This window comes from Sus scrofa, chromosome 12, assembly GCF_000003025.6.
Source record: "Sus scrofa isolate TJ Tabasco breed Duroc chromosome 12, Sscrofa11.1, whole genome shotgun sequence".
Classification (NCBI taxonomy): Eukaryota; Metazoa; Chordata; class Mammalia; order Artiodactyla; family Suidae; genus Sus; species Sus scrofa.
Genome location: NC_010454.4, coordinates 50,277,765 through 50,291,921, shown reverse-complemented (window position 1 = coordinate 50,291,921; position 14,157 = coordinate 50,277,765). Strand labels below are relative to the sequence as shown.

At 41.2% G+C, this 14,157-nt stretch overlaps 1 protein-coding gene across 3 annotated transcripts in view; it reads left to right on the top strand.

Annotated features, from left to right (window-relative positions):
• UBE2G1 (ubiquitin conjugating enzyme E2 G1) overlaps window positions 1-14,157 on the top strand; it is a 110,585-nt gene that overhangs the window by 76,700 nt on the left and 19,728 nt on the right. For all 3 annotated transcript variants that reach the window (XR_002337327.1, XR_002337326.1, XM_021067700.1), the window contains one exon: window positions 9,300-9,402. Coding sequence is in view for 1 of the 3 variants with exons in the window: in XM_021067700.1 (XP_020923359.1) it covers window positions 9,300-9,402 (103 nt within the window). In the remaining 2 variants the exon portion in view is untranslated. The remainder of the gene's footprint in view (window positions 1-9,299; window positions 9,403-14,157) is intronic.

Genomic DNA, 14,157 nt, shown 5'->3' with positions numbered 1-14,157 from the left:
AATTAGCCAGTAGTTTAAATAAAAAATCAGATCATTAAAAGAAAGCAGTCAAGGATCTTATAACCTGGGCTTGAGAGAGGGAGGCTTTTTTTTCCCCTTTATGTATGGCAAACCTAAGAGCCATGAAAAAGATCAGCTTTCAAAAAAACTCTTTATCTTCCTTGAACTTCTGTTTAGCAAAAAATGAAAATTGAAGATAATACAAATCAATAATGTTTTGTTTTGCTTTGCTTTTTAGGGCTGCACCTGTGGAATATGGAAGTACCCAGGCTAGGGGTCAAATCAGGTCTGCAGCTGCTGGCTGGACTACACTGCAGCTCGAGGCAATGACGGAACCTGAACCCACTGAGTAGGGCCAGAAATTGAACGTGAATGCTCATGGATACTAGTCCAATTCATTTCAGCTGAGCCACACCAGGAATCTCTGGTTAGACCTTTTCTTGCAGGCCATGCTTGTGGTATACAGAATTTTCTGGGCCAGGGACAGTAATGACAACACCATATCCTTAACCCACTCATCTACCAGGGAACTCCTGTCATTTCTTTCAGGCTATTTTTCTAAAGTCTTCCAGGGTTTTATAGGTATTGTTAGGTGGCTGATAACGAACTTGGAATGAATTGGAGTAGAGAATCGAGTATGTTATCATTATGCCAGGAGAATTTTGGTTGTGGGGCTGTTCATGCAAGTGATGATAAAAAGGGATGGTAAAGAGAGGTAGGTTTCACCTTGAGGCTGCTGCAGCCTGGAGAAATAGAAACGAAAACACACTCTGTGTATTAATATATGAAGTAGAGCAACTTACCTAGTTCCGTTGTACAAAAACAAGAAGATAGGGATTATTAGATTGTAAGTAAAGGGTAACTGGTTTCCCAGAAACCTTAATTTAATTTGAGCAGTACTTAAGAAAATCCACATGAAATGAGGTGGTTAATGATCATTCTCACCTTCGGTGGTGTGGTGAATAGAGTCCCCCATTCATTTGCCTTTGGGGGAGGTGGTCGAACCCCACCATCCATGCTGAGAACCACTTGTAACCCTTGTGTAATGTGGTTGAGGGTAAAGGAAAGCCAAGAACCACTGCTGTAAAGCATTAAAGGGGAGACTGACCATTGACCATGACCATGACCGTGAATAGAGAAGAAGGTACTCTTAGTTGGAAGCAATATGAATTGAGTGAGTTTAGACAAAAAAGGAAATTTGACTTAACCAGATCTATGGAAGGGGGCAGGAGTGGTACCAGGGGTAAAAAAAATCCCTGTTGCTTACGTTTGCTTATTTGACTTCATTTTGGCTTCATTTTCACATAACTGCTCTCTCCTTGAGATTTAAGCTGTGGCTGATAGCGGCTCTTAGGCTTCCCCCTGAATTGGTGCTCCCTTTCTTTAATTCCAGTTTGAAAAATGCTCTACAAGATCGCATTCTCTTGACTTGTCAGGTATTCATTCACTCATTCTAAGCACCCAGGGGTGTAGGGTACAGAAAAAACTGGTCTTAGAATATCAACACGAAAACAAGTATTTGCGTGTAATGTTCAGGGGTGGGTAGTATTTCCCAAAAGAACTAAGATATGGCTTGTTCCTGAGAGTCTAAGGAACATTGTATTGCTTTTATAGCCTAGAGTCTAATGAGCAATTTTAAAGGAAGAAAATGGACACTTGATATTTATTGTACTCTAAAATAGACAATTTTTTTTTTTTTTTTTTTTTTTGCTTTTTAGGGCCACACCTCTGCATATGGAAGTTCCCAGGCTAGGGGTCAAATTGGAGCTACAGCTGCCAGCCTACACCACAGCATCGCAGGATCAGATCCAAGTCTGCAACCTACACCACAGCTCATGGCAACACAGGATCCTTAACCTACTGAGCAAGGCCAGGGATCGAACCTGAAACCTCATGGTTCCTAGTCAGATTCGTTTCTGCTGCACCACAACGGGAACTCCTAAAATGGACAGTCTTTTGCCACACAATATCTGTCCTGCATCACTATCATGGGTTTTGCCATATCTTCCTAATGAACATAGCATTAAAAAAAGAAGAAAAAGGGAGTTCCCATTATGGCTCAATGGTTAATGAACCCAACTAGTTACCATAAGGATGCAGGTTCCATCCTTGGCCTTGCTCAGTGGGTTAAGAATTTGACATTGCCTTGAGCTGTGGTGTAGGTGGCAGATACTTCTTGGATCCCCTGTTGCTGTGACGGTGGTGTAGTCTGGCAGCTACAAGCTCCAATTAGACCCTTAGCCTGGGAACCTCCATATGCGGCAAATATAGCTCTAAAAAGACGAAAGACAAAAAAAAAAGAGAGAGAAATGACTTATTTAAAATGCTAAGACTTTCGAGACTGACATAGTACCACAATCTGTGCCCAAAAGTATGGTCCAGGAGTTCCCGTCGTTGCACAGCGGAAACGAATCCAACTAGGAACCATGAGGTTTCGGGTTCGATCCCTGGCCTTGATCAGTGGGTTAAGGATCTGGCTTTGCCATGAGCTCCAGTGTAAGTTGCAGATTCAGCTCGGATCTGGCATTGCTGTGGCTCTGGTGTAGGCCGGCAGCTACAGCTCTGATTAGACCCTTGACCTGGGAACCTCCATATGCTGCGGGTGTGGCCCTAAAAATGACAAAAGCCAAAAAAAAAAGTATGGTATGGATTTTTTCTTGTGTGATGAAATTCACAAGCAGCCCTCCTATTGTATCTTTCATCAAATTATTTTTTAAAAATTGATGAAAAGTTTATATAAAACCGTAGATTTTAGTCTCAAGGCATAACAATTTCTTGTACTTTGGGGAATACCTGCTACAGTAAATTTTGGCAGAGACATATACTGTTGTTGCTGTATTTAAGTACAAGCAACAACATTTAATGTGAAGAAGCCTTAGATAGTAAGCGTTTGAAAAGGGTATAAGCAAGGTGAAAAACACTGAAAGTAGCAGAGAACTTCCTTAAGTGAAGTTTTAGGAATGTGGTCTAGACTCCTGCCAGGCAAATCTTTTTAGAAGCATATTGGCAAAATCTTTGCAAGATATGATCTCTGACCTCTTGCTTGTCTGCTCCATATTCCTTACGTTTTTGAAGCACAGTAAAATAAAATGTTTTGGATTAGGAAATCAGCTAGCCCTAGCCCATGGCATAGGATAAAGGGAAAAATTCTAATTTTAAGCAATCTTTTAAAGTTTATCAGAATTTATAAAGGTGATGTAATTGATGCATTAAAAAATCTATAGAGGAAATATAAACAAACCTTTTGAGGTTTGCTGACACATTACTTTTTTCAAATTGATTAGTTAATGGAAGCTTTCAGGACAGGGTTATTTTTCAAAGTTAATTTTGATGACTTGGTTTCTGGCAATTTGTATGCTTTAAAGTAATATGGCAATTTATTCCTCTGATAATAAGGTCCCAATTATTTTGACCAACCATCTTAATACTTAGGAGGAGTAATTAGATAGTGTGCAGAAAGAAGGTTTTATTAAAGATTTCAAAAGTTCAAAATGAAGCAGTCCAAAAATAGTCACTTTACAGAAGTGCACCTTACACACAGCTGTGTGTTACATAAATAAACTTGACAGGAATGCACATTCCTTGAACAGGAGACCACAGCCATTGAGACACAAAATCATTGCTGGGCTATAAATTAACAGTTTATATTTTTATATTTGGTTCTTTGTTAGATTTTGTCAACTATTGGTGTTGGCAAAGTGTATTTACAGTTAAAATAACTTACTTTTTCAATATCCAAGTATAAAATGACCTAGAGTTGGAACTTTGAATGTTGTTGTTCTGAGACATCAGGGTTTTTTCCCTGAGTCTCAGTGAAGGTTTTCACATGATCAACAAAATAGTGTAAACCATTATTTTAAACTACATTAAAATGCCTCCCCCCCTTTTTTGCTGGCGTAGGGGTTGGGAGGCCACACTAGTGGCAGCATATTAAGGTTCCTGGTCTAGGGCTTGAATCAGAGCTGTAGTGTCGAACCAGAACCAAGCAGTGCCTGTGACCTACACCACAGCTCACGGTAATGCCCGGATCCTTAACCCACTGAGCAAGGCCAGGGATCAAACCTGCATCCTCATGATGCTAGTCAGATTCCTTTCTGCTGAGCCACAACAGGATCTCCTAAAATGCTTTTTAAACATTAAAAAACAAACAAAACTTTGAGTTCCTGCTGTGGCATAATGGAATCAGCACTGTCTTCTGCAGCACCACGAGGCAGGTTCAATCCCCAGCCCGGCACAGTGGGTTAAAGTATCTGGTTTTGTCAAAGCTGCACTGTAGGTCGAAACTGCAACCCAGATCTGATTCCTGGCCTGGAAACTTCCACATGCTGCAGGGTGGCCAAGAAGAAAAAACAAAACAAAGCAAAAAAACATTTATTGAGAAGAAACTTAAACGTAAAATAATTCCAAAGTATACTAACTGTGCAGTGAACCTCCATGTGCTCATCTAGACTCAGCAGTTACTAGGGCATAACTAGCCTTGTTTGCTCTCTCTCTGCCCTGTCCCTTACGATTTTTTTTTTCTTTTTCGTCTTTTGTTGTTGCTATTTCTTGGGCCGCTCCCGCGGCATATGGAGGTTCCCAGGCTAGGGGTTGAATTGGAGCTGTAGCCACCGGCCTACGCTAGAGCCACAGCAACGCGGGATCCGAGCCGCGTCTGCGACCTACACCACAGCTCACGGCAACGCCAGATTGTTAACCCACTGAGCAAGGGCAGGGACCGAACCCGCAACCTCATGGTTCCTAGTCGGATTCGTTAACCACTGCGCCACGATGGGAACTCCCCCTTACGATTTTTAAGAATGTCCCAAACACCATCATTTGTCTATAAATATTTTAATATCTTTAAAGATTTATGTGTCTCTTAAAAATCAGAGTGAAAAACCAGCATAGTGATTTTCCTTTTTTTCGTGGTTTGTAGACCATTGCTGACCCACAGTGATTTCCAGGTTCACAGAATGCATACGTAACTATCATTTAACAATCACGTGACACTCCAGGATTTACGGAGTTTCAATAATTGAAGTATAATCTACCCAAAGAAAAATGCATAAATATTGTGTATAGCATGCCATTGCAGGCATCCCCAGAAGTCTCTTTCACTCTTCCTCCCAGAAAGAAGGCTGTCACCATGGCCTTACCCTTTGTCATCCTTCACATACTGTGAGATCGGTTTTTGAATATGTAAATCTCATTAGATCACCTTATTGTTTTAAAAACAAAACAAAGAAAAACATAAATCCTTCAAAGACTTATTTTTGCTCTTTGGGTGAAGTGTAAACCAACATGGCTTATAAAGGAGAGTTGGAGTTCCCATTGTGGCGCAGTGGTTAACGAATCCGACTAGGAACCATGAGGTTGCGGGTTCGGTCCCTGCCCTTGCTCAGTGGGTTAACGATCCGGCGTTGCTGCGGCTCTGGTGTAGGCCGGCAGCTACAGCTTGGATTCGACCCCTAGCCTGGGAACCTCCATATGCCGCAGGAGCGGCCAAAGAAATAGCAAAAAGACAAAAAAAAAAAATAAAAATAAAGGAGAGTTGCTGTCCTTCTGACATTCTGCGTAGTTTCAGTTGTATGCCGCGTCCCCCGCCCCCCCCCTTGTTCTAGTCCTCCATATTTCAAATTTGTGTATATGTTCCTCTGTCTAAGCTTTGCACTATCTCCACTCAAATCCTTTGTCTTCTTTGAGATAGCTCTGTTTTTTTTTGTTTGTTTGTTTTTGTTTTTTTTTTTTTTTTTTTTTGTCTTTTTTGCCATTTCTTGGGCCGCTCCTGCGGTATATGGAGGTTCCCGGGCTAGGGGTCGAATCCGAGCTGTAGCTGCCGCCTACACCACAGCCACAGCAGCGCGGGATCCGAACCTCATCTGCAACCTACACCACAGCTAAGGCAACTCCGGATCCTTAACCCACTGAGCAAGGCCAGGGATCGAACTCCCAACCTCATGGTTCCTAGTTTGATTCGTTAACCACTGAGCCACAATGGGAACTCCTGAGATAGCGCTTTTCTTGACTTTCTGTCTCTTCATGATTTATAATCTGTGCTTCCTTTGTGCCCCTCCAATTTCCTGTACTAATGTTGGAGCATTAATTGCACATTGTAATTTCCTCCTAACTTCTTTGGGAATCGGGAGCTGGTAATCAGGTGCCAGGTGCTGTAGTGTAGACAGTAGATATGATTAATAGGAATTTAGCAGAAGTCAAAGATTATTGGGTAAATTATTTAGGAAAGTCCTCATGGAGGAATATGGTGCTTGAATTGGACCTCAAAGGAAGCATTCATGAAGATACAGTAATGATCTGCCATTGTAGGTAGATTAAATCTGTTGAATACCCTTGGATCTAGTCTTGTGAGGATCCATTCTATGGGAAAAAGCCATGACAAAAGTGAGATAGATGTACATTCTTCAGCATTGCTTTTGCATGACTTAATGAAACAAGCAGTGGACACCATCACTCCTATAGGAGAAAAGCATGGAGAGAATTTACAAAAGATTTTTTTTTTTCTTTGCTTTTTAGGCCCACACCTGTGTTATATGGAAGTTCCCAGACTAGGGGTCGAATCGGAGCTGTAGCCGATGGCCTACACTGCAGCCACAGCAACACCAGATAGAAGCCACATCTGCGACCTACACCACAGCTCACAGCAGCACTGGATCCTTAACCCACTGAGTGAGGCCAGGGATCAAACCTGCATCCTCATGGATACTAGTCAGATCTGTTTCTGCTGAGTCAGGACAAGGGCTCCCCACACAGCATTTTCTAATCTCTTACTCTGAGGTGGACATAGGAGAGTTTTACCCCGTTTTCTGCAGAGCAGGGACGGGCCTCCCAGGAAATCAGTAGCAAAACTGTGGCTCATTGGCTCCATCACGGTTTCCTCTAATATTTTTAGGCCATGCTCCCTCTGATGCATGAAAAAAAGCCTCATTTCCCCACCCCAGGAATTTCTAATAACTCACCCGTGGGGAGGAGGGCAGAAATCTACCTCCCAAGTTGAGGTTCACTGCATCTTCGGCCAAGCTGTTGAATTTTACTTTCGACAGCTTGAGATATAATTTGAACTCTGAAAAATCAAAGTTGTCCTTATTTCCCAAGTATGAAATACCATAACATTGGAACATTTAAAACCATACCACAGGAGTACCCTTTGTGGCTCAGCAGTAACGAACCACAACAGGAAGTCCCACAAAAGATTTTTAAAGAACCTAGTTGTATTGGAGTACCCTTGTGGTGCAGCAGGTTAAGGATCCAGAATTATCACCTCTGTGGCTTGGGTTTGATCCCTGGCTAGGAACTTCCATGTGCTATGGGCATGGCTAAAAAACCCAAAACTTCTATATATGCTAATTTCAGAGTTTACCACCTACCTTTGTAAAATCCTACTGGGCTTCTGATGGAAAATGCAGCAACAACTAGGTGATTCCTGAATAGGTTATAGAATCTTCCATAAGACTCTTGTATATAGTGTTGGAGAGAATGGCCTGAGTAGTCTGCCCATGTCGTGACTGTCTCTGCTCTCTTAACTGACAGTACAAGTGGGGACTTTAAGCTCTTTTCACTATGTTTGCAGCATGTTGGCACTCAGTAAACGTTTGCATCCATAAAGAAAATGTCAAGATTGAAATACAATTTCTTGCATTTTCAGTATTTTTAAGATGTCTTAGAATAGCTGTTTAAAAGTAAAAAATGCATTTCTTGTGTTTCGAAACACAGTGCTGATTTAAAACTATTTATGAAAGTTTGCTTTGCCTGTTAGGTAAAAAGACTAGACCTAGCAAAAAAAAAAAAAAAAAAAAATCTCCCCTCAAATTTTAAGAAAAGGGGTCATTCATGTTTAAATATAAATAAACTTTCTCTTTTGGCGCTCTCTGTGTTTCATTGGTGTGTTGGGGTGTTAAATCCTAGTTGAAATAACCACCTCTGAATCCTCAAAAAATTAATATTTTCTTCTCAGTTACTTACATATTTTGTTCAGCCTTTATAGCACTCTTGAGTTGTGTTACACTTGCCATGAGACTGAGCTCCTTGAGGATGATGGCAGGAATTATATGAGAATTACAACCCTCTTCAGCCTCCCAGCAAGTCCTCTCTCAATTGCTATCCTGTGTTCTCTGTCCCCACTTCTTAATTTGAGCCAATCTGTGGCCCTTGTTGGTGATTTGTATATTTATACACACACACTCTCTTTCTCTCTCCTGATTGTGGTGATGGCTTCACAGGTGTATACATATATCAGTATGTAAAAATCATATAATTTAAATATGTGCAGCTTGTGGAATGTCAGTTATGTCATTAAAGCTGTGAAAAAAAAATCCTGACAAGACGCCCACCATCAATACGTCATTACTTAATCGAGCCGTTTCTTCAGGAACTGTTCAGACCTTGTACTTTCTTACCTGCTCCTCCTGTTGGCATTCATTCCCTTAGGCTCCAGCTCTTATGCCTGGAAACTGGCCAGCAGGGCAGATGGACCCTCTGCTGTCTATGTGCTCGGAGTCTCATGGGCACAGCTGCAGATGTGTATCTCTGTCTCCCTCCCTCTCTGTCTCTCTTGCTCACATACACACACAGTTGCTAGTGTAAATGAAGGTTACTTAAGCAGCAAATTCCAATGAAAAAGATACCAGGCGCTCTGTTGATATTTCTGAAAGTGTATATTCTTAAGACCACAGCATGAGGATTAACAGAGGTAATTTGGTTTCCCTCTAAACCAGAATCGCTGGGGGATGGGGCTGGATATCTACATTTTTAATAAGCTCTCTCTACCGTTATACTTATGTACCACCACAGAGCTAGTAGAGTGCTAAGAACAAGCTGGAAATCAGGGTAGAAATAAAAGGGCAGTAGAAATTGTTCTTCTGTATAGTTTGTTTTAGCGATTGCGTCCTTGTGTTATAGAGATGGAAATTTTTTTTGGTCTTCTTTGGGCCGCACCTGCAGCACATGGAGGTTCCCAGGCTAAGGGTCGAATCGGAGCTATAGCTGCCAGCCTATGCCACAGCCACCCCAGATCCAAGCCACATCTGTGACCCTACACCACAGCTCATGGCAATGCTGGATCCTTAACCCCACGGAGCAAGGCCAGGGATCGAACCTGCATCATTATGGATTTGTTTCCACTGAGCCACAAGGGGAACTCCAAGATGGAAGTGTTTTGATCATCAGATAGCATTTTGCTAATGGATCCAGGTATATCCATTTAATAGGTTAGAATTTATACCATGTCTATTTAACTTCTGTAATGAGAGTTGGGTGAAGATTACATACTTAACGTTTTTGATAAAAATTTTCTTTTTCCACAGAACTCAACAAAAATCCAGTGGAAGGCTTTTCAGCAGGTTTAATAGATGACAATGATCTCTACCGATGGGAAGTCCTTATTATTGGTCCTCCAGATACACTTTAGTAAGTATAATGAAATGACATTTGGAAGTGGAGCTCTTTTAATTAATTGAACTATGTTATTTTGACAAACTAAAGTGTCCCAGTTTGTAAAAGTGATTGCTAAATTAATCACTTTTAACTAATCACTTTTTTTTTGGTCTTTTTGCCATTTCTTGGACCGCTCCCGCGGCATATGGAGGTTCCCAGGCTAGGGGTCTAATCAGAGCTGTAGCCACCGGCCTACGCCAGAGCCACAGCAACGTGGGATCCGAGCGGCGTCTGCAACCTACACCACAGCTCAAGGCAACGCCGGATCGTTAACCCACTGAGCAAGGGCAGGGATCGAACCTGCAACCTCATGGTTCCTAGTCGGATTCGTTAACCACTGCGCCACGACGGGAACTCCAACTAACCACTATTAACTGATGTAATGATAGACATCTGAATGTGTCTGTCGTTACATCAGTTCAACTGAATGTGGTATTATCAAAGAGCAATAGAAAAAGATGGAATTTCTTAAATATATTATGTAATACATTTTTAAAGAATATATTATGTATATTTTTCCCCCTGTTCTGAGTGGTTGCAGACTAACAAACTTACTGATATTTAATATTCTTTAAGATGGATCATGACTATGTGATGTTAGTGACTAGTACTAGTTCCATACTTTTAGGAGAAGTTGAGGCACTGGGGGGAAAAAATGCAGCAGCCTTCTCAAAGCTATACAACAACTGAAGGGCAGGAGGGACTTTCTCACTTACCTGTGGTCCTTGTTGGTATATCAGATAAATTTTTGGTGATGGCCATGTAGTTTTAGTATAGATATTCTGAGAGCGTAACCCCTTCCCCTCTGTAAAACAGCTAATGGAAGAGAACATTCTATACCAGAGCAGACAGATACATGACATGCAGAGTTGAGTTGTAGTACTGATTTGGGGATTTTCTAAAAATGATGTCACAGTTGTTGCCAATAAAAAATTTTGGTGATCTAGGAGTTCTCTTGACACATCAGGTTAAGAATCCAGCATTGTCACTGTGGTGGCTTGGATCTGATCCCTGTCCCACAACTTTAACATGCCCTAGGCACTTCCAAAAATTTGTGTGTGTGTGATTTATTTCCCAGTGTTATATGTGCACTGGTAATTGTTGCAAACTAAAATAACTCAGTTTAGTCATTCTACAGCGTTAGTTTGGTAGATAACAGTAGCAAATGAAAAACATTGTAGAGTTATTCCCCCACACCCTCATTATTATTTGAAAACAAATTTCTTACCAAATTTTGCACATAAAATCATACATAAAATGTGGGTTATGGACTTGATGAGGTTTTATTTGTCTGGGTTTTAAACTGAAAATACATTGTGTGAAGGTTGCTCAAAGGAGACAGCTATATTCCAGTGACAAAATCTTGTTACTCTTAGCGTTGATATGCAGCAAGGAGAGAAATTCTTCTAAACTAATGTCCATGTAGAGGATTAATTAGGCATTCAGGTTTGACCTCCATCTCTAAAGACCTCACAAAATTCTTACACTTTTTTCATGCAATGATGACAGGAATCTCTAAATATTAGCTGGTTTGTTATATATGTTGTGTCTTTGCAGCTTCACCAAAAAGAGACATTTTAATACTCATTGTACTAATTACCAGTCCATTCTTTCCATCAATAAAACCTTTTTCGGGCCCTCTGTATATGTTTAAAAAGTGCAGGCTGTTGGAGTTCCCGTCGTGGCTCAGCGGAAACAAATCATGAGGTCGCGGGTTCAATCCCTGGCCTCACTCAGTGCTTTGAGGATCTGGTGTTTCTGAGAGCTGTGGTGTAGGTTGCCGATGCGGCTCGGATCTGGCATGGCTGTGGTTGTGACCAGCACCTGTAGCTCCAATTGGATCCCTGGCCTGGGAACCTCCATATGCGGAGGTTGCGGCCCTAAAAAGACCAAAAAGGGCCGGGGGCGGGGGGAGTTACCAGTTAGTTAGGTTTATATTTTAGAATGTGCCTCAAATTACTAAGTACCATAACTTTAGAATTATGGATTTTATTTTCCTTCAGCTTACTTGTATTTTATTTCTGCAATAAAATATGTTTTTAACTATTACTCAAAAATTTTTTTGAAGTTCCCTTGTGCAACAGATTAAGGAAGCATTGCCACTGCTATGGCTTAGGTTACTGCCGTGGTGCAGTTTCTATCCCTAGCCTAGGAACTTACACATGCCCTGGGCACAGCCAAAAAGAAAAAAAAATTTTTTTTGTTTGTGTTGTAAAAAATGGACTGGAATTTATTAGGGCCTGACTGTATCCACCTGAAGTAGGGAGATCAACAGCCTTTGCTGTGGGGGCAAGGGGAGAGAGAGAGAGAGCACATATGCCTGGGGCAGGACCCTGAGAAAAGCAGAGGCAATTAGTCAGAAGAGGAACAGTGCTGTAGAGGTAAGCTTTCTAAAATGCTACCCAGAATCAAGCATTTAATGGTATTTATTGATAAAACAGGAAATGACTGGTGTTCTTGTGTGTCATGTTGGTGGTGTGAAGAGGATAGAGATCCAGAGTTGGCAGTGGGTTAAGGAGCACTATTGGGCATGAGTATATACGCCTTGAGTGTAAGTAGCTGCCTGTGAAGAGAAGCAGGCTGGGGAGGAGGGTATAGAATTGAAAGTAGGTTAATGTAGGCTTAGATGGCACCCCAAACCTAAGTGATTAATTCATCACTTAGTAATTATAATTAGATCATTTATGTAATGGAAAGAATGAATACTATACCAAAATTCTTAAAAAGCTGGTGAGATATTTCAGTGGTGTCTTTAGCGTTTGTGTAGTCACTAGAGGGCACTCTCTTTACAATCCACTTAATAATGGTACATTCAGGCATTACTTTGAGATTGATAGTTGCATGAGTATTAATTTAATTATACTTATTTTCACATAGTATTAAGATTTTATTACTGCATTTACTATTAATTAATCTTTCTGGTTCTGTTAAGAATAGATTCTCAAGGGAGTTCCCATTGTGGCGCAGCGGTTAAGGAACCTGACTAGTATCCATGAGGACACAGGTTTGATCCCTGGCCTTGTTCAGTGGGTTAAGGATCCGGTGTTGCCGTGAGCTGGGGTGTAGGTTGCAGACATGGCTCAGATCCTGCATTGCTGTGGCTGTGGCATAGGCCAAAAGCTGTAGCTCTGATTCCACCTGTAGCCTGGGAACCTCCATGTGCCACGGGCGTGGCCCTAAAAAGCAAAAAAAAATAAAAATAAAAAAATTCCAGCCCCCAAAACCCCCTAAATTTTATAAATTTGTATTTATGAGTGGTGAAATGTGTACCTTTTATCTCTTTACTCTTTTTTTCTTTTGTCACTAATGGCTAGTCAAGAAGTTATGTGGTTTTGTTTTTTTTTTTTTGTCTTTTTGTTGTTGTTGTTGCTATCTCTTGGGCCGCTTCCACGGCATATGGAGGTTCCCAGGCTAGGGGTCGAATCGGAGCTGTAGCCACCGGCCTACGCCAGAGCCACAGCAACGCGGGATCCAAGCCGCATCTGCAACCTACACCACAGCTCAAGGCAACGCCGGATCGTTAACCCACTGAGCAAGAGCAGGGACCGAACCCACAACCTCATGGTTCCTAGTCGGATTCGTTAACCACTGCGCCACGACGGGAACTCCTCAAGAAGTTATGTTTTATTTTGTTTCTTACCTCTGGCTGTGACATGAAGAATTTGAAGAGTCTTTTCCTTTTTTTTGTCTGTGCTCACTGCATGTGGAAGTTCCTGGCCAGAGATTGAACCTGTACCACAGCAGCAGCTCAAGCCTTTGCAGTGACAATGCCAAATCCCACAACACTGCAGGAGCACTCCTGGAGAATTTTTTTTTTTTTTTTTTTTTTTGTCTTTTTGCCATTTCTTGGGCCGTTCCCTCGGCATATGGAGGTTCCCAGGCTAGGGGTCGAATCGGAGCTGTAGCCACCGGCCTACACCAGAGCCACAGCAATGTGGGATCCAAGCCGCGTCTGCACCCTACACCACAGCTGACAGCAGAATCTTAAGATTATTTGTATTTTGTAGTATTGTCTTAGCTTGAGTGGATACAGAAAATGAAGAGTTGGCTAACCAAACTCCCTGATTAATGTTCTTTTACGGTAATGAAGTTCTTTCACAGTTCTCGTTAAAACTTAGAGGCACAAACCGTATATTCTGTAATGAAATTTTGGAGGAAATGAACCGAGTTCCTTCATGGCTTAGAAATTGATCAATGGCTATTCCACGTCATTTATCATTTAGCGCTTAAGAAGATGAGTTTTTAGGAACTGTCTTTAACTCCCTGAGTCTACCACTTTTATTATCTGTATGACTGAACAATTATTTAAACTTTGTCTTGTTTCATTTCTAGGGTAAAACTCTATGCCTAAGAAGTGTTCAGAATGTTCAGTGTTCTGTTTTAATAGCAAAAAATTTGGAAGCAGTCAAATATGAGTATAATGGCTAATTTGTTGAATGTAGCCGATAAACAGGAGACAGGAATCAACAGGAATGTATATAAGAGAATAGTGTTAAGCAGAATTTTCAATAGCAGCATTTGGCATATCATTTAAATAAAATAAACAGGGCAGAATGAAAGGCTGTTATCCTTGTAAGATTTTTATAATTTTAGTACAAAAACAGTAAGGGAAGCCTCATGGAAGAAACTTTAACTAGGCCTAGGTTTCTCAACCCTTTCAAATGTGAAACTATTGGTTGCATACCTCTTTTTAAAATCATGCTATTAATATCCGTGATGAAGAGAATA